The 20,096-nt window shown below is 61.6% G+C and overlaps 1 protein-coding gene across 9 annotated transcripts; it reads right to left on the minus strand.

The window, feature by feature from the left end:
- Positions 1 to 905: 905 nt before the first annotated feature.
- On the minus strand, positions 906 to 19,112 carry LOC142829286 (serine protease 53-like). 9 transcript variants are annotated; one of them, XM_075928626.1, is made up of 21 exons: positions 18,988 to 19,112; positions 15,782 to 15,808; positions 14,232 to 14,400; positions 12,859 to 13,139; positions 12,572 to 12,738; positions 12,238 to 12,454; positions 11,955 to 12,105; positions 11,006 to 11,265; positions 10,697 to 10,860; positions 9,518 to 9,749; positions 9,237 to 9,293; positions 8,591 to 8,647; positions 8,152 to 8,208; positions 7,631 to 7,687; positions 7,205 to 7,261; positions 6,600 to 6,656; positions 5,872 to 5,928; positions 4,343 to 4,399; positions 3,744 to 3,800; positions 2,982 to 3,038; positions 906 to 1,658 (listed from the first exon to the last, which is right to left on the minus strand). In XM_075928626.1, exons 1-21 carry the CDS (start codon positions 19,028 to 19,030, stop codon positions 1,615 to 1,617), a joined length of 2,325 nt encoding a protein of 774 aa, XP_075784741.1. In that variant the 5' UTR covers positions 19,031 to 19,112; the 3' UTR covers positions 906 to 1,614. The 9 variants fall into 9 exon arrangements, with proteins under 9 accessions (XP_075784741.1, XP_075784742.1, XP_075784744.1 ...); XM_075928627.1 differs by lacking the exon at positions 8,152 to 8,208; XM_075928629.1 differs by lacking the exon at positions 3,744 to 3,800.
- Positions 19,113 to 20,096: the final 984 nt, after the last annotated feature.

A 20,096-nucleotide genomic window follows, 5' to 3' on the forward strand; every position in this document is an offset into this window, starting at 1 on the left:
GCTGTGCTGCAGGGAGCAGGGGTGGGGCCCAGCAGGGGGGCGCTGTGCTGCAGGGAGCAGGGGTGGGGCCCAGCAGGGGGGCGCTGTGCTGCAGGGAGCAGGGGTGGGGCCCAGCAGGGGGCGCTGTGCTGCAGGGAGTGGGCGGGGTCCAGCAGGGGGCGCTGTGCTGCAGGGAGCAGGGGTGGGGCCCAGCAGGGGGCGCTGTGCTGCAGGGAGTGGGCGGGGTCCAGCAGGGGGCGCTGTGCTGCAGGGAGTGGGCGGGGTCCAGCAGGGGGCGCTGTGCTGCAGGGAGCAGGGTGGGGCCCAGCAGGGGGCGCTGTGCTGCAGGGAGCAGGGCGGGGGCCCAGCAGGGGGCGCTGTGCTGCAGGGAGCAGGCGGGGTCCAGCAGGGGGTGCTGTGCTGCAGGGAGTGGGCGGGGTCCAGCAGGGGGTGCTGCGCTGCAGGGAGCAGGGGGGGCCCAGCAGGGGGCGCTGTGCTGCAGGGAGTGGGCGGGGTCCAGCAGGGGGCGCTGTGCTGCAGGGAGTGGGCGGGGCCCAGCAGGGGGTGCTGTGCTGCAGGGAGTGGGCGGGGTCCAGCAGGGGGTGCTGCGCTGCAGGGAGCAGGGGGGGGCCCAGCAGGGGGCGCTGTGCTGCAGGGAGTGGGCGGGGCCCAGCAGGGGGTGCTGTGCTGCAGGGAGTGGGCGGGGTCCAGCAGGGGGTGCTGTGCTGCAGGGAGCAGGGGGGGGTCCAGCAGGGGGTGCTGTGCTGCAGGGAGCAGGGGGGGGTCCAGCAGGGGGCGCTGCGCTGCAGGGAATGAAGCAGGGTGCTGGGGCGTTGCCCTGTACGGAGCAGGGCGGGAGCCTGTCGGGGGGCAGAGGATCCCGTGAAATCTCCCGAATGTTAAACTCTCGATTGAGGCGCGAAGCCCTTTGCTGCGTTCAGTGACTCTGGGTTTATTGTGATTTTAACAATCGTGCACAGACCAGGCGTGTGCGGGTGAACCGGGTCCCGTTGGTGTGACGCCCTGGCACACCCAGGAGCATCGCAACCCCCCGGGACAGCCGTAGAGCACAGGAATGAAACCCGCATTGCAGAGGGCTGGGGTCACCCCGCGCTCACTATATATCGGCTATTGGATTCTTGGTACGGCCGTCGCCCCGTGGGGCTGTGACAAAGCCAGGCCCGATCTGACTGGGGTCTGTGCAGTGCCCACCCTGACAGGGTCCGAGTCGAGACCTGTGAGGCATCCGGTGCAGTGCGGCCCCCAAACTCGGTCAGGGCCAGCACAATGGCCAGTACAAGGGAGTCCCTGATTCCAGAGTCTGCCTATTCTTGTAGCATAAATAACAGCAGGAACAATAATCAACAACAACGTTCCGCCCCAGAGCCAGGCGCATCGCAGCACCAGGCAATGTGCTTTCCAAATCCAGAGGGCGCTGGTTCTGGGGGCGGGAGATCCCGCTGGGAAGGGATCCTCACACATGGAAACCGGGAGGCCTCTCTCGTGCCTGATTCGACATCTCGGCAGCTGGGCCCGCACAGAAAACGGAGAGAGCTGCCGATTAGCCCCGGGCGCTCTTCCAGTGGGTGAAAGAAGGGCCGGGAGGTGCCAGAATTCTCCGATGCGGGTCAGTGGCTAGAAGAAACGGAGCCTCCCTTTGGGACCCTTCCCTTTTCCACCTGCGAAAGTGACCAGAAAGACAACAGGCAGTGAGGCCCTGGGGTATCTTCATCCACGGTTATATCTGGGCGGATTCCAGAAAGCTGCAGACACTGGGATCACTGGCTTGGGGCTGAGATGCAGCCGCCTCTGGGGAGGAATTGCAGGGGAGCAGCTGGCCAGGGAAGCTGCATGGGCCTGGCTCATCTGGCCGTGAAATGCAGCCACTTCTGGGGTGGGCTGGCTGGGTACTGAGCCACTAGCACGTAGTTCAATGTAGAAAGAGGTTACCCTGGGATCCAGTGGAAAGTGCTGGGGGGGAGTGAAGGAGGCACAGGGAGGGACTCTGCCTGCTGGGGGAGAGTGCCCCTGCTGAGCCCTGCCCCACTCCCTGCCCCACAGTGCCCCCTAGCACCGCCCTGGGGCATTGGGCCAGCCCTACCTGCCAGGGAGAGCGCCCCCTGCTGGGCCCTGCCCCCTCCCTGCAGGTTGATGCCCCCTAGCACTGCACTAGAGGGGCAGGTGGTGACAGGGCTGGGCTCTGGCTGGGTGATTAGCAGCGAGGTTGGTCCCAGGGTTGGTCTGATTGGGAGGGGGCACAGTGAGACCACACTCCTGACCACCCCTGAGACATGCAGGGGAGGGAAGTAGGAGCCCCAGGGGGTGGCAGGGCGGGGCTGGGCTGCGGATGGCTGGGTGGTTGGCAGGCAGGGTGGAAGTTTGCTCCCCGGAGTTGGGAAGGGAATCTGATCAGGAAGGGGCAGATTGCAGGGGGGCAGGTGGCTCTGGCTGGGAGGGGGCAGATTGCAGGGGGGGCAGGTGGCTCTGGCTGGGAGGGGCAGATTGCAGGAGGGGCAGGTGGCTCTGGCTGGGAGGGGGCAGATTGCAGGAGGGGCAGGTGGCTCTGGCTGGGAGGGGCAGATTGCAGGGGGGGCAGGTGGCTCTGGCTGGGAGGGGGCAGATTGCAGGGGGGGCAGGTGGCTCTGGCTGGGAGGGGCAGATTGCAGGGGGGCAGGTGGCTCTGGCTGGGAGGGGGCAGATTGCAGGGGGGGCAGGTGGCTCTGGCTGGGAGGGGGCAGATTGCAGGGGGGGCAGGTGGCTCTGGCTGGGAGGAGGCAGATTGCAGGGGGGCAGGTGGCTCTGGCTGGGAGGGGGCAGATTGCAGGGGGGGCAGGTGGCTCTGGCTGGGAGGGGGCAGATTGCAGGGGGGGCAGGTGGCTCTGGCTGGGAGGGGGCAGATTGCAGGGGGGGGGAGCAGGTGGCTCTGCAGGGAGCACACTTTCTGGAACACCTCTCGGGGCGGATGGGGGGTAAAAAGCATCCGCAGGTGCCTAGGGACTCACCTTGCCCCCCTTTGGCACCACCAGGCGGCCTTGGCTTCTGCCCCTTGCCACTGGCACCTGCAGGGGAGAGAGCCAGTCAGTGAGTGTCTGCGCAGGCCCACGTGGGTCCTTTCAGCACAGCGCCCCCTAGCGCCCGGCTGGTATAACAAGAGCAGCGTTGGCAGTAGGGGACAGCTCCATCAACTGAGTTCTTGCCTTGCTCCCTGCGCCACAGCGCCCCCTAGTGCTGCACTGGGACATTGGGGCCAGCCCTGCCTGAGGAGAGCGCCCCCTGCTGGGTCCCTGCCTGCTCCCTGCCCCACAGCGCCCCCTAGTGCTGCACTGGGACATTGGGCCCGCCCTGCCTGCCTGAGGAGAGCGCCCTCTGCTGGGTCCCTGTCTGCTCCCTGCCCCACAGCGCCCCCTAGTGCTGCACTGGAGCATTGGAGCCAGCCCTGCCTGCCTGAGGAGAGCGCCCCCTGCTGGGTCCCTGCCTGCTCCCTGCAACACAGCACCCCCCTAGCACCACCCTGGGGCATTAGGCCAGCCCTGCCTGCCAGGGGAGAGCGCCCCCTGCTGGGCCTGGCCCTGCTCCCTGCAGCAAGCGCCCCCTAGCACCGCACTACAGGGTCTGGTGGCAGCAGAGCTGGGGTCTGGGTGGCCGGGGGTTGGCAGACGGAGTAGAAGGCTGGTTCCATGAGCAGGGAGGTCGCTCTGGCCAGGGTGGCAGTTCGCAGGACACACACCTGTGAACACCAGCTACACTCTGAAAAAGTGACTCACCTTCCCCTCGTTTGGCACAGCCAGGCGGCACTGGCTTCTGCCCCTTGCCACTGGCACCTGTGGGGCAGAGAGAAGGGGTCAGAGAGGGTCTCTGCTAAGTCACCCCCATTTTCCCTGAAGCACAGCGCCCGGATCAGTGCAAAGTGGCATTGAGGTTGGTGTTGGTGGAGAGGGGATAGCGCCCCCTAGTGCTGCACTGGGCATGGGGCCAGCCCTGCCTGCCAGGAGAGAGCGCCCCCTTCTGGGCCCTGCCCCTGCTCCCTGCAGCACGGCGCCCCCTAGTGCTGCCCTAGGACACTGGGGCCGGCAGAGACTGTCAGGAGAGAGCGCCCCCTGCTGAACACCAGCCCCACCCACAGGCGCCTCCTAGTGCCACGTAGGGCCGCACTAGAGGGGTTGGGGGCAGCAGGGCTGGGCTCTGGCTGGTGGGGGGTTGGCAGGCAGGGTGGAGGGTTGGGCCCAGGAGCTGGGAGGTGGCTCTGGGTGGCAGGGGGCAGACTGCAGCAGGGGCAGGTCGCTCTGCAAAGAGACCCCCTGCTCCCCACAGCCCTTGGCCTGCCTGTGGCTTGAAAAGGGGCCTGAGACACTTAGTGACTCACCTTCCCTGTGCTGGGCACAACCGGGGGGCACCGGCAGCTCCCACTCTGCACCGGAACCTGCAGGAGCAAGAGCCATCGTCAGGGAGTGTCGGGGTTACCCACATTGTCCCCTGCGGCCCAGCGCCCCCGGCTGGGCCCCCGGCTGCTCCCTGCAGAACTGCGCCCCCTGCTGGGCCTCTGCTCTGCTCCCTGCTGCACAGCGCCCCCTGCTGGACCTCTACCCCGCTCCCTGCAGCACAGCGCCCCCTGCTGAACCCCTGCCCCGCTCCCTGCAGCACAGCGCCCCCTGCTGAACCCCTGCCCCGCTCCCTGCAGCACAGCGCCCCCTGCTGAACCCCTGCCCCGCTCCCTGCAGCACAGCGCCCCCTGCTGGACCCCTGCCCCGCTCCCTGCAGCACAGGCCCCCTGCTGGACCCCCGCCCCGCTCCCTGCAGCACAGCGCCCCCTGCTGGGCCCCCGCCCCGCTCCCTGAAGCACAGCGCCCCCTGCTGGACCCCTACCCTGCTCCCTGCAGCACAGCGCCCCCTGCTGGGCCCCCGCCCTGCTCACTGCAGCATAGCGCCCCCTGCTGGACCCCTGCCCTGCTCCCTGCAGCACAGTGCCCCCTGCTGGACCCCTGCCCCCTCCCTGCAGCACAACGCCCCCTGCTGGACCCCTACCCCGCTCCCTGCAGCACAGTGCCCCCTGCTGGACCCCTACCCCGCTCCCTGCAGCACAGCGCCCCCTGCTAGAACCCTGCCCCGCTCCCTGCAGCACAGCACCCCCTGCTGGACCCCTGCCCCGCTCCCTGCAGCACAGCGCCCCCTGCTGGACCCCTACCCCGCTCCCTGCAGCACAGCGCCCCCTGCTAGAACCCTGCCCCGCTCCCTGCAGCACAGCACCCCCTGCTGGACCCCTGCCCCGCTCCCTGCAGCACAGCACCCTCTGCTGGGCTCCCGCCCCACTCCCTGCAGCACAGCGCCCCCTGCTGGACCCCTGCCCCGCTCCCTGAAGCACAGCACCCTCTGCTGGGCTCCCGCCCCACTCCCTGCAGCACAGCGCCCCCTGCTGGACCCCTACCCCGCTCCCTGCAGCACAGCGCCCCCTGCTAGAACCCTGCCCCGCTCCCTGCAGCACAACACCCCCTGCTGGACCCCTGCCCCGCTCCCTGCAGCGCAGCGCCCTCTGCTGGGCCCCCACCCCACTCCCTGAAGCACAACGCCCCCTGCTGGATCCCTGCCCCGCTCCCAGCAGCACAGCGCCCCATGCTGGACCCCTGCCCCACTCCCTGCAGCACAGCGCCCCCTGCTGGGCCTCCGCCCTGCTTCCTGGCCTGCTCGTTGTGGGTTGATGCCCCCTAGCACCACACTAGAGGGGGAAGGTGGTGACAGGGCTGGGCTCTGGCTGGGTGGTTTCAAACAAGGTTGGTCCCAGGAGCTGGGAGGTGGCTCTGGTTGGGAGGGGGCGGATTGTGGGAGGGGCAGGTGGCTCCACAATGAGACCACCCATGGGAGTTGCAGGGGAGTGAAAAAGGAGAATCGGGGTCTCACCTTCCTCTTCCGTGGCACCACCAGGTATCACTGGCTTTGCCCAGCCTTTAGTGGAACCTGCAAGGGAGAGAGGAGTATTCCAGTGTTTCTCAACCAGTGTCAAGAGTCCCCTTAGGGGTAATGGAGAGAAGTCGGGGGAGTACGTCAGCACGACTGACAGCTGGAGAAAACTGACTGTTGGTTGTAAGTTTTACTGCGCTTTCTTATTGTCCTTTTACACCCACACACGTCATCGCCCACGATTAAGTTGTTTAAACCAACGTGTTGCAATGGTAGAAAACAATGGTCAGTGTCTGAAAACCGTAGATACTGGGGGGGACTTTGACTTTTTTTATAAAGTACCCCATTTAAAAAAATATTATATGTGTGAATCACCTACATGGGTCCCCGGCGCAGGAACAGTGCCCCCCAGCACTGCGCTGGGGTCAGCCCCGAGTGGCGCACACAGCACCCCCTCTTGGGACCCTCTCTGCTCCCTGCAGTATGGTGCCCCCTAGTGCCTCACTTGAGGGGCTGGTGGTGGCAGGGCTGGGCTCTGGCTGGGTTGGTGGGTGGCAGACAATCTGGCCCAATGCTCCAGTGTGTTAGTCCCAGGAGCTGGGAGGTGGCTCTGGGTGGGGTGGCAGATTGCAGGAGGGGCAGGTCACTCAGCAGGAAGCACACACGTCTGAACACCCCTCGGCCTGCCTGGGGTGTGATAATGTGTCCCCGGGTGCTTAGGGACTCACCTTGCCCCCTCGTGGTATCCACCGTGGGCACCGGCTCTGTCCCTGCTCCACCAGAGCCTGGAGAAACACAAAGTCAGGAAGGGTCTCCGAGCCACTGACATTGTTCCTGCAGCTCAGCGCCCCCTAGTGCCGCACGGGGGCATTAGCATGCGCAGTTACTGGGAGGTGAGAGTGCCCCCTGCTGGGCCTGGCCCTGCTCCCTGCAGCACAGCCCCCCTGCTGGCCCTGGCCCTGCTCCCTGCAGCACAGCGCCCCCTGCTGGCCCTGGCCCTGCTCCCTGCAGCACAGCGCCCCCTGCTGGCCCTGGCCCTGCTCCCTGCAGCACAGCGCTCCCTAGCACCACCCTGGGGCATTGACCAGCTCTGCCAGCAATGGGAGAATGCCCCCTCCTGGGCCCTGACCCACTCCCTGCCCTACAGAGCCCCCTAGCCCCACACTAGAGGGGCTGGTGGTGGCAGAGCTGTGCTCTGGACAGCTGGGGGGTTGGCAGGCAGGGTGGAATTTGGTTGGGAGGGGCAGGTTGCTTTGCAGGGAGCACACACGTCTGAACACCCTCTAGGTGGCCATGGGACTGTACAAGTGTCCGCAGGTGCCTAGGGACTCACCTTGCCCCCTCGTGGTACCAGCCGTGGGCACCGGTGTTGTCCCTGCTCCACCGGAGCCTGCAGGAGAGAGAGACGTATCATCAGGGCGTGTTCCCACAGCACAGCGCCCCCAGTGTCACAGGAGCATCGGGGGGCAGCACTGACGCCGAGGGAAGCCAAGTCCCTGCTCTGCCCCTCCCCACCACCTGGACCATGGTGCCCCTGATGATGCACTAGAGAAGCTGGGGGCGGCAGGGCTGGGCTCTGGCTGGTGGGGGGTTGGCAGGCAGGGTGGAAGTTTGGCCCCAGGAGCTGGGGGGTGGATCTAGGTGGCAGGGGGCAGACTGCAGGAGAGGCAGGTCGCTCTGCAAAGAGCACACACGTCTGAACACCAGTTATGCTGCCTGGGGAGGGTAAAAATGTCTCCTCAGTGGCTTAGGGACTCACCTTGCCCCCTTGTGGTACCTGCCGTGGGCACCGGCTCTGTCTCTGCCCCACCGGCGCCTGCAGGAGGGAGCAGCACAGTCAGGGAGTGTCTCTGAGCCACCCACATTGGTTCCCTCAGCACAGCGCCCCCTAATGTGGAAGTGGGCACTGGGCCAGCTCTGCCTGCCAGGGGAGAGCGCCCCCTGCTGGATCCTGCCCCACTCCCTGCCCCACAGCGCCCTTTACTGCTGCCCTGTGGCATCAGGTTCATCACCGTCTGCCAGGAGGAGCGTCCTCTCCTCTGCCCTTCCCCACCACTTGGAGCTGGGAGCCCCCTTGCGCAGCACTAGAGGGGCTGGGGGCAGCAGGGCAGGGCTCTGGTTGGCTGGGGGGTTGGCAGGCAGGGCGGGAGGTTGGCCCCAGGAGCTGGGAGGTGGCTCTGGTGGCAGGGAGCAGGCAGCTCTGCAAAGAGCACACGTGTCTGAGCACCCCTCGGCCTGCCTGGGGAGTGAGAAAGTGTCCCCAGGTGCTTAGGGACTCACCTTGCCCCCTCGTGGTACCAGCTGTGGGCACCAGTGTTGTCCCTGCTCCGCCAGAGCCTGCAGGAGAGACAGGTTGGTCAGGGAGTGTCTGAGCCACCCACATTGGTTCCCGCAGCACAGCGCCCCCTACTGTCGCAGCGGGGCACTGGAGTCCGCACTGACGCCCAGGGAAGGGAATCCCCTGCTTTGCCCCTTCCACCAGCTAAGGCCCTGGTGCTCCTAGTGCTGCACTAGAGGGGCTGGGGGCAGTGGGGCTGGGCTCTGGCTGGCAGGGGGGTTGACAGGCAGGCTGGAAGGTGGGTCCCACGAGCTGGGAGGTGACGCTGGGTGGGAGGGGCAGATTGCAGGAGGGGCAGGTCGCTCTGTAGGGAGCACACTCTGGAGCACTCTCAGGGTGGCTGGGGAGCGAAAAAGCACCTTTGGGTGCTTAGAGACTCACCTTGCCCTTTAGTAGTACCAGCCGTGGGCACCAGCATTGTCCCCGCTCCACCGGAGCCTGCAGGAGAGAGAGACACATCGTCAAGGCGTGTTCCCACAGCACAGCGCCCCCAGTGTCACAGAGAGCATTGGGGGGAGCACTGACGCCGAGGGAAGCCAAGTCCCTGCTCTGCCCCTCCCCACCACCTGGAGCCTGGTGCTCCTAATGAGACACTAGAGGGGTTGGCGGCAGCAGGGCTGAACCCTTCCCCACTGCACCCCCTAGCACCACCCTGGGGCACTGGGCTAGCCCTGCCTACCTGGGGAGAGTGCCCCCTGCTGAGGTTTGCCCTGCTCCCTGCCCCACAGTACCCCCTGCTGGACCCTGTGGCATCAGGTTTACCACTGTCTGCCAGGAGGGAACATCCCCTGCTCTGCCCTTCTCCCCCCGCTGGAGCTGGGAGCGCCCTAGCACAGCACTAGAGGGGCTGGTTGTGGCAGGGCCGGGCTCTGGCCAGGCAGGGTGGAAGTTTTCTCTCAGGAGCCGGGCGGTGGCTCTGCTTGGGAAGGGGCCGATTGCAGGTCGCTCTGTGGTGAGACCACGCTGCCAGATACCCCTCAGCCTGCCTGAGGAGTGAAAATGTCCCCTCAGTTGCCTAGAGACTCACCTTGCCCACTTGTGGTGCCCACCGTGGGCACCGGCTTTGTCCCTGCTCCACCAGAACCTGCAGGAAGACACAGTCAGGGAGTGTCTCTGAGCCACCCACATTGTTTCTTGTAGCACAGCGCCCCCTAGTGTCACAGTGGGCACTGGGGACAGCACTGGCTGCCTGGGCAGAGCAGGAAGACCCTGTGGAGCACCCTGGTTTTCCTTCATGGGCTCCCTTCCAAGCCGTGACCTAGATGCACCCTGCAAGGAAATGGAACTTGCTTCTTGATCTCCCCTTACTTGGAGTCGGCTTCACTGGGCAGGTGTCCTCTTCTGTGATGGCCGGCACTGGCATGGGCTGGTTGCCAAAATAACCATCCCGTGTGATGTCCATGATCCACTTCTCGTGTGCCCTCACGTCCGTGTACACGCCCGGCTGGCTCTTCCTCCCACAGCCATTGCTGAAGCTGGAGAGGCCCGCCAGGAACCAGGTGCCCTTCTCGCTGCATATCAGTGCCCCCCCATCATCGCCCTGCATGGCCAAGAGCAAAGGGACAGTTGCAGGACCTCCCAGGTGGGTGCATTCTTGGGGGCTGTGGCCCAGGGGATACTCCGGGTATTCCCCAGGGAGTGGCTGCATGGGGAGCTTCCCCAGAAATTAAGTGGAAGCTCCCCCACCCATGAATGACCAGGAGCTGCCGCAGTGTGCAGTGGGTCAGAAGTCACATGGGCCCCACTCCCACCATGGGGAGCTGCGGTTGCTGCATCCCAACCCACAGCAGGATTAGCCATGGAAAATAGGACAGCTCAGCCAGAGAACCAGGACATACTGGATCCATGGCCTTACCCAGCCCCAAGTGGCCATGGACGCAATAGAACATGCCAGCACCATGGACAGTTCCACAGGAGGAAAGGTGGTGGGGGGGAACATGCCCATCCAATCAGCCAAGGACATTAGAACATGCCAGCACCATGGACAGTTCCACAGGAAGGTGGAAGATGGGGGGGGGGGAGAGAGAAAGGAGCCTGACCCAATCAGCCAGGGCCAATAGCACATATCAGCACCATGGACAGTTCCATAAGGCCCATAGATGGATGGGTGCATGTCCAGGGCAATGCTGGTTGGTTCAGCAATGGCCAATTGGACATTACAACATGATGGGCAGTTCCATAACCCCCCCCTCTCCCCCCCAGTGCTGGGTACATGCCCAACTTCAGCCCTGGGGGATAGGACTTTTCAGCACCACGGACAGCTCTAGAGGAGCCAAGATTTACATTGGAGTCGTCTGCACCCTGACAGTCCCGAGCATCTGAGAACGGGGCAGGGATGAGACGGAGGGATGGACGCCCTCCCAGCACCAGGCCCCAGTACAGAAGATGGGAGAATGTCTCCATTGATGGGACCTTCAGAGCCAGCTCCTGAGGCTGCCCACATGTTCTGAAGACCCTGGGGCCATGCTGGGCCCACAGCTCACTCACCTCACAGCTGGTGGTCTCTTCCTGCTGAGCAGCACAAAGCATTTCCGGGAGGATGGGCACGGCCTCACCAGCTAAGATGGACTGGCTGTAGCTGCAGTTACAGGCCACTGGTCCCAGGAGAGCCACCCCCACCCCCTGGAGTGGCTGTGGGGTGGGTGCCCGAGCTGTGGAAGCACAGAGACATTGGGTTGGAAGTGAGGACGTCCTACCCCTTAATCCAACCCGGGTCTCTTGAGCCAGACAGTTACCAGCTGGGGGGCAGACCCCATCTGGCGCCCCCAGAGGGGAAAGGCCCCATGTGCCACGTACCTTTCTCCCGTCCCCTGGCCCAGCAGGTGCCCCCAAGCCGGAACCGGTGTGTTTCGTAAGGGAGGCAGACGGCCCAGAGGTGCTCCCCGAACCCCACCGGCTGGGCCAGCTGCAGCAGCGCGATGTCGCTGCCCTCGGTCACGTTCACGAAGGCCCCGTGGAGGATCAGCTTCCGTAGGCCCCGCTCTTCTTGCCAGCGTGGCTCTGCCCCCTCCCGCCGCTCGCCCAGCAGCACCTTCCAGTCCGTGTGCTCCTGCCGCCTGCAACACAGCCCCTCGGGGGTCACCGATTTGTCGGGGGCAGGCTGGGAGCCAGGATTCCCGGGGTCCTATCCCCGTCTCGGGGGAGGGAGTGGGGTCTAGTAGGATACAGCAGCAGGGACTGGAGGAGGGGGGTAGGCTGCTGGGTTTTGTCCCTAGCTCTGGGAGCAGAGTGGGGTTCAAAGGGGGAGACCATCAGAACATCAGAGTGGCCAGACTGGGTCAGACCAAAAGTCCATCCAGCCCAGTGTCCTGTCTGCCCACAGTGGCCAATGTCAGGTGCCCCCAGGGAGTGAACAAAACAGGGAACCATCAAGTGATCCCTCCTCTGTTGCCCATTTCCAGCATCTGACAAACAGGCCAGGGACACCATCCCCGCCCATCCTGGCTAATAGCCATTGATGGACCTAACCTCAGTGAATCTATCTGGCTCTTTTTGAGCTCTGTTCAACTCCTGGTCTTCACAACATCCTCTGGCGAGGAGTTCCACAGGTTGTTGGTGCATTGAGTGAGGAGACACTTCTTTCTGTGTGTCTCAAACCTGCTGCCTATTAAAACTGGGCAGGGCAGACATTACAGACAGCCATTCGTATCTGCCAGAGACATGCATATCCAAGGAGGGGGCCTCCTCTCCCTCCCTCCTCCGCCCAGCCCCTGCTAGGTCACCCAGCCTGGTGCCCCTCACTCACTCGATGAAGCAGTGAGCAGCCGCCAGCACCCAGCTCTCGGAGATCAGCGCTCCCCCGCAGACGTGCTGCCCTCCAAACTGCAGGCTCACGTACCAGGGCCAGGCCCCCGTGGGGGAAAAGTTCAGCTCGTATCCCTTCGGCTTCCCACAGCCTGGAGAGAGTAGGAGTCAGTAGCCCCTCGCCTGCCCTCCTAAGCCAGCCCAACCCTCAGTCCTGGGGCTGGACTAGAACCAGCGCCCCCTGGAGGGGAAAGGCCCCATGTCCCGTTCCCCACTGGCCATACCTTTGCACTTCCCTTCCTCGCTGCTGAAGGGGGCTGGCCCCGTCTGGACAGCAAAGGAGGCTCCCCCGGTGCGGTTCTCGATCCAGCTGGCGTAGGCCGTGACCTCGGTTATCAGGATGGGGCTGTGGGGCCGGGCACAGCCCACTGAGAAGCTGAGGATCCCGGCCTGGAACCACGTCCCGTTCTCGGAGCAGACCACCGGCCCGCCCGAATCACCCTGGGAAGGAATGGGCAGGGGAGTGAGGGCGGGGTCCCTTCGCCCCCTGGCTCAGGGCAATGCTTTACCTCCTCCCCTAACTCATCTGCTCCCACTGGGCACCCCCTTTTCAGTCACCTGGCAGGGCCCCACGCCTCCACTCTGGAACCCGGCACAGATCAGCCCCGGCCTGGCCGGACTGGACAGCTCCTTCTGCCGCAGGTTGCTGTGAATGCAGTTGCAGGTCTCGGCACTGAGCAGGTCCAGCTCCACCTTCTTGAGAGGCATGGGGGGTGGTAGGGTCCCTGCGGAGAGGGGGAGGAGAAGACTCACTCTGGACCCAGTTGGGGACCAGCCTGCCCCAGCTGAGCAGGGTGGGTGAGACGTCTCCATCTTCCCCCAGTGGGCTCTCCCCTTTCACTCACTGTCCTCCATCACCCGGCCCCAGCCGGTGGCCCAGCACTGGGACCCGAAGGCGAACTGGTGGCTGGGGTAGGGCAGGCAGATGGGGGCTACGTCACGGCCAAAGGGGACGGGCTCCGCCAGGCGCAGCAGAGCGATGTCCATGCCCTGGGTGTAGTCTTGGTACTTCTCATGGGTGATGATCTGGGAGACGTTGCGCACGACCCCCTGCAGCGGGCCACCGCTCAGCTGCAGACGCCCCAGCACCACCTTCCAGGCAGCGGGGTCCTTGGTCGTGTCTTTCCTGCGGGGAGATAAGAAAGGGGGTGTCATGACCGGGCTGGGAAAGTGCTGGGTTCTAGACTCCACTGTTATAGGCCCGCGGCTCTGGAGTGGCTTGTTCTAGATAGGGCACATAGCTTGAGGTTGCTTCCTGACTCTGGGTGGGGGACTTTGTTCTATTTCAATGCCTCTGGACGCTTCTTGCTTCCCCATTCTGCGGTTATCGAGTAGGATGCACTCGGCTCTAGATTTGTGTCTCTTGGTGGGCATCCCTTTAGATGCATGGCTCTAAACTCGCTCTGGATTCAGCTGGAGATGTGTGGCTCTAGCTTCCTTCTAGATTGTGCCTCCAGAACTCAACTGTCTTGCTCACTGTTTTTCATCCATGGCTCTAGAACGGCTCCAGGCAGTGTATAAAACTATTCGATTGTGGGTCTAGGCTAATTCTAGATGTAGAAAGCATGAGGTTCTTTGCTGTGGTTGGTACATGCTGTTTTAGTTCCATGTCTCCATGTTTGTTTTAGATGGTGCATGCAGATCTAGATTCACTGCTCCTGTTGCTCTTTCTAGATTAAAGGTTCCATAATTTCTAGATTATGCTTACAAGTTTAGCTCCACAACTGCAGATGGTGCACACCACTTTACATTCACTGCTCGTGGCTCATTCTAGATTAGGTGCATGGTTCTAGACTCATTGCTGTGTACTATAGACTCTGAACACCTTTCTAGATCTTGTAGATGCTTGAGATTTAATCTCAGGATGTTCTCCTAGAGTCTCCGCCATACGTGGTTTGAGCACAGGTCTGGTCTAGAGCCATAGAGGCAGGCTTGTCCATTCTGGATGTAACACATGGTTCTAGCTTTCTGAGTGGAGCACGTGATTCTAGCTTTCTTGCCCTAGGCTATGAAACAGCCCTGGATGTCCAGCTCTGCTTTCTCAGTGTAGGTGTCCATCAAAGCTCTAGATGCACAGCTCTCGACACCATTCTGGAGGCCTTGCTGTGGTCCAGAACAGCCCTGAGCACTCTCAGCAGGAGAGGAGACCCACAGGTCAAGCTGCCCCACGCATGCAGACTTTTATCGCCCCGGTGCTAGCCCGGAGGTTCTAACTCACCCGATGAAGCAGTGAGCAGCCGAGAGGATCCACTTGTCACCGATCAAGGTCCCTCCACACAAGTGCTCCCCGCGGAGCTGCAGGCTGGCCTGCCACGGCCATTCCCCTCTCTGGGCATTGATCCCACCAACGATTCGGCTTAAGACTCTCTGCTGGCCACAGGCTGGTCCTGGAGAGAGGAGGGAACTGAGTGATCCCCCAATAATCGACTCCACTCATGGGAGAAATCAAAGGAGGAGCGGTTACCCCAGGAGGGGAGTGGAGTCCAGTGGTTAAAGCAGGAGGGAATGGCTTCACTTGCCTAGTCTATCAATATAGGTTGAACCTCTCTGGTCTGGCACCCTCAGGACCTGACTGATGTTGAACCAGAGAATTTGCCGGACCACAGAAGTCAATATTCCCAACACTGCCGCTGCTTCCTGAGCGCTTAGAAGACGTCAAGGGGTAAATTAGAGCTAAAGAACAGCCCAGACACAGAGCCAGGACGGGCAGCTGGACACAAACTTTATGGGACTGCAGGAAACTTGGCCACACCCACAAGTGGACGTCCGGCGAGCTCAAATCACGCCGGACCATGGATGTTGCCGGCCAGAGAGGGCCGGATTAGAGAGGTCCAGCCCGTATAGACTCTTGGAAATGTCGGAGTGGAAGGGCCAATTGAGTCCAGCCCCCAACGCCGACACAGTAAGTCTGTATCGTCCTTGACCCGTGTTTGTCCGACCTGATCTTTAGACACTCCAGGAATGGGGATCCCACGTCCGCCCTTGGAAACCTTGGTCCAGAGCTTAATAAAGGGAGGTTGTGGAATCTCCATCCCTGGAGACACGTAAGAGCAGGTTGGACACACACCTGTCAGGGATGGTCTAGACGGTGCTTGGTCCTGCCGTGAGGGCAGGGGGCTGGACTTGATGAGCCTGGAGGTCCCTGTCAGTTCCAGTGTTCTGTGATGCTGTAAAGTTTCTACTTTCTAACCTAACTCTCCCTTGCGGCCGAGTAAGCCCTTTGCTCCTTGGCCGACCATCAGTGACATGGAGACCCCCGGGTGACCCGCCACTGTATAAGGGCCCTGCACCCATTTCAAGATGGGCCTCCGCTCCCCCCGCCCTCTTCTCTTCTCAAGACCCAACCCAGCCCGGGGTGTGAGCCTTTCCCCATCGCTCAGCGAATGGAAGCGTTTCCCAGGGTCTTGCTTTTCCTCCGGACTCTCTCCACGTGGCCACATCTTTCCTAAAGCGCAACGCTCCGAAATGGAGACAGGACTCGGGGTGAGGCCTCCCCAGTGTTGAGAAGGGGACGGTCCCTTCCCGTGTCTTCCCTGCAGCATCCAGGTTCACACACCCCAGTGCTGAATTTCCACCCCCCGGTCTCAGGGCATTGACAGGTTCGCAGTAGCCCACTGGGGAATGCGTCAATCCTCCTTTCGGGACCCGTTGTCCCTACTCCCCGCCCACCACTGCTCCATGGCTGGTGGAACCAGCCAATCGGGAGCCCGGAAGAGGGCAGCTGAAATCACCTGCCACAAGTTCGGAGCAGAGTTTGGGGCTTCCTACCTGCAGCCGCTGCTCCCTGCTGGAGGCCTGTAAGGGAGAGAAAACAAGGGTGAGGAGCCTGCGTTGGTAGCCCCGGGCGGGGTCTCATCTGGAGAGCCACGGTGGTGCAGCAGGGCCTGGTATCTGACTCCAGGACAGCCCAGGCCCGATATGTCCAGTGGACTCAGCAGGGAGAGCGTCCATCTTTGAGGCACTCACTTTTGTGGACTAGAGCCCCTGGGCTGGAGGAGAAGGACCCCTGGGCTCTGTCCCTGGTTCGGGGAGGGCAGTGGAGTCTAGTGGTTAGCAGTGACTATGGCTGACCATGGAATTTAAACCCCAAACCCAGATTGCAGCTGTCGGCAAGGACTGGTCCAATCTACACAAACCAGAGAGCTGTCGTGATCCAGTGCGCCCCTCCCCGGGCAGCAGTTCCTCAAAAACCAGCCTTCCAAAGCCTGTCAGACTCTGGAAACGTTTTCCTCACGATCAGCCCCCTGGCTCGCGCCGCTGCTGCCGAGACCGGCACGTGCTCTTTTCGGTTCAGACTCCAGGGCGAGGTGCCTGACTCACGTTTCTCAGAACCTGCCCTCCCCCCTTGAATCAATACACGTGTCTTCCCCGCGAAATGCACTGGCCAGAGCATCAGCACCTGCAGGTGGCTGTGAGAAAACCTCCCACGAGCAGCTCCCAGCGCGGAAACTTTGGCAAAACTCCCCCGAACAAGTCCCTGCAGCGGGAGGGGAGATGGGGTGTGGATAACGTTGCCGCAGGGTGCAGAGAAGAGCCGTGAGAATGAGTTAAGGCTCCTTTTCCCCCTCCTGCTCCTCTCCCCTTTTTCTGCTTTATATTTGTCCCCCGGTGCCTCTTGCTCCACTCATCTGAAGAAGTGGGCTGTGCCCACGAAAGCTCATGACACCATCCGCATGTTTTGTCCGTCTCTACGGTGCTACAGGACCAGTCCTTGGTGTTTAAGGGTTTTTTTATTGCTTTATGGGGAGATGCCCTAAATCAATCTATTTAGCTTAACAAAGAGAGAGTTAAAAGCTGCCTTGGTCACCTTCTCTAATGACCTCCACAGGGAGTGAATATTTGTTAATGGGCCGTTCAGTTGCGCCCAGAAATGTCTAACAAGATCCAGTGGGTGGAAGTTGAGGTCAGACACATTCCGATGGGAAACGAGGAGGGATTGAATCACTGGAACAATTAATCAAGGGTCGGGGAAGATTCTCCATCCGTAACTATCGGTAAATCAAGATTGGAAGGTTTTTTCCGCGGGATCTGCTGTGATACACACACAGAAATCCTACAGCTAGCCGTGTGGCATCTGCGCCTGTAAGTGATACACACCAGTAATTCTCAAACAGCAGTCCGCAGATCCCTGGGAGGCCTGTGGCCTGTGCCAAAGGGGTCCCCAAAAGACTTTAAACTGAAAACGGACTCAACAGCATTCCACTGTATTTGTGCAGACAAACGATTTTGAGAGGGGCCCCCGCCAGTAAAACGTGTGCTTGTGCGGCCACGCCGCTGAGATTGAAATGCCACCCAGCTGATTAGCAGAGCGCCCCCTGCTGGGTGTTTTGTGGTTTTATTGGTGGTGCACATTTGCATGTGCCTTGGTGCATGGAACAATTTTATTCCGCACACAGCGGAGGAAAAATCAGCACATGGAAAAGACTAGCGGGAACGTCGGCCCCTCATTTTCGAGGGGTCTGCCCATCAGTAAAGGATGAGAAGCACCGTCACACCTAGCACCTGTTCTCACAAAACTGCCAAGGGTGGACGTGGCTGCCAAATTCAGCCTATAAATAAGGTGCATGTTTTTAATGGGGAGCGAAATTAACCATGGGAACAACTTCCCCAGGCTTAGGGTGGGGTCCTTGATTTTTGAATCAAGTTTGGCTGTTTTCCCGAGAGCTCCGCCCTAGGAGTTATCGAGGGACAGGCTGATGGTCTCCAGGGAGCTCACCCCTAGCTGGTCGCGATGGGCCCTCGGGTCTGGGAATCTGGGAATCCATCGGCCACCAGCAGGCACCGGAGGGGGTGCTGGACCTGGGACCGCACCCCGCCGGGCAGGGCTGGGTTTCGAAGGAGGATGCTCAGGGCCATGGGAGAGGGACCGGGGAGGAGATTGCGTGAGAGGCTGCCGGCAGGCGGGAGCCTGGCCAACTCGGAGCCAGAACCCGAGCCAGGGAGGGGCTGGACGCAGGGATGACGAAGCCCAAGGGGGAGGAGTTGGGGGAGGTTTGGGGGGCTGGGGAGAGGATGTGCAGGAAGGCAGGGCTGCGGGGGAGCTGCAGGGAGGCTGCGCTGGGTGCGAGGAGACGTGTGGAGGCAGGAGGCTGGGCCCTGGCAAGACACCCTGTGGCAGGAGAAGGGGGGAGAGGGGGAGGAACCCCGGGACGCCGAGGAGGGACAGAGAGTGGGCAAAGGCCCCCACAGGCGGGGCATCCCCAGAGAGGGGGCTCTGGGCAGAGCTGAAACCAAGGCGGCACCCACGCAGCGGGCGATGCCCTGAGCCCCTGGCGGGCCCGGGGATGTACCGGGAGCAGAGATTGCTTGGAGAGATTCACACTGAGGAGCCGGGGGCCTGAGGAGCTCACAGGAAGATGGTGGGAAAGGGGGAGCCCTGTCTGATGGGGCGCTGGGAGGGGTGGACCCCAGAATTAAAACGGGCTGGCAGTGATGTGGGAGCCAGGACTCCCCAGCTCTGGGAGGGGAGTGGGGGCCAGTGGTTAGAGCAAGGGGCTGGCTGTCAGGAGGGAGGGGCTAGGTTCTGTCCCCAGCTCTGGGAGGGGAGTGGGGGCCAGTGGTTAGAGCAAGGGGCTGGCTGTCAGGAGGGAGGGGCTAGGTTCTGCCCCCAGCTCTGGGAGGGAAGTGGGGGCTAGTGGTTAGAGCAAGGGGCTGGGTGTCAGTGGGGCTAGGTTCTGTCCCCAGCTCTGGGAAGGGAGTGAGGGGCTAGTGGTTAGAGCAGGAAGAGTGTGAGCCGGGACTCCTGGATTATCTCCCTGGTTCAGGGAGGGGAGTGGGGTCTAGTGGTTGGAGCAGCAGGGGCTGGGAGCCAGGCCTCCTGGGTTCTCTCCCCAGCCCTGCTTTGCAGGTCCTGGCCCCAGCTGCACAGTCGCTCGGTGCCGATCTCAGCCTCACCACAACATGCCTGCAGAGCCGCTTCCAAACCGCACCAACCCCGTCCTGCAGGCAGATCTCCCTCCCCTCCCATGACTCACAGATCCCGAGCAGCAGCAGTCGCCGAAGGCCGAGGGATTCCATCCTCCACGGGCCCGTCTCCTGCAATCCTCCCGCGCCTGCCTCCTAGGCACGGTTTAAATACACCTCGCACCTGCTGCCCCGGGTCGTCACGCCTGGGCGCGCCTCGCCAGCATTACTCAATGAGGCAGGCGTGTGCGAACGGGTTACTCACCGCTGCTTCGCGAGGGCCCTCTCTGCTCCCCCCTCCCAGGCTTGTACAGCTCCTCGCTGGGCTGGGCTGGAGTCAGAAATACGGGGGCCTTCTGCCCCTGCCTTGCGGCTTTTCTGGTGGTGCTGGAATCTGTGTCCATTTTTGGCCATTGGAAATTCAGGGCTTGGCCACCCTAGATGACTCTATGGGTGACTGGAGATCTGGAAAGATTTTGAGATGAGACACAGTGAGGAATTAAGGCCAAATTAACTCTGAAGACAAAGGAGTTCTTAATCAGACAGTTGAAAACACTTCTGCCTGGTTTTGGGAATCTCTATTGTACTCCGATGTCCAATAAACAGAGGGGATAAAACCTCTCAGTGTTAAAGATTTAGATTTTATTGCAGTAGCTTGATGCTTTTTAAACAAACTTTTTACTCACATCCACAATGCAAACTCAAGAGGAATTCTTGCTGATTTAATATTCAGATTTTATTTGGATTTGGCTTCTCGCCCCCCCCCCCCCCCCCCCCCCCCCCCACACACACACACACACATTTGTCTCAAAGAACTAAGAAACCATTGGGAGAAAAATCTCTGTATTTAACCGATATTTGTTGAATTGGTTGAAATCTCTTTGGTGAAAGAATTTCATTTTAGACCCTTTGACTCCCTTTTTAAAAAAGGTCACTCGAGTACCCTTCTTTGTCAAATATTTTACTTTATTCACCATATTCATTATTAACAACTAATGAATTATATTGACCACTAGTATTGTACAATTGTGTTACACAATTTAAGAGCCTGTCAAGATCGCGTGCACACACACACACACACACACACACACACACACACACACACACACACACACACCCCTTGTGCCAGGCACTGCATAGACCAAGATAGAAGACCCCATTTTGCCAGGTTCTGCATCAA

The sequence above is a fragment of the Pelodiscus sinensis genome, chromosome 4, assembly GCF_049634645.1.
Source record: "Pelodiscus sinensis isolate JC-2024 chromosome 4, ASM4963464v1, whole genome shotgun sequence".
Lineage (NCBI taxonomy): Eukaryota > Metazoa > Chordata > Testudines > Trionychidae > Pelodiscus > Pelodiscus sinensis.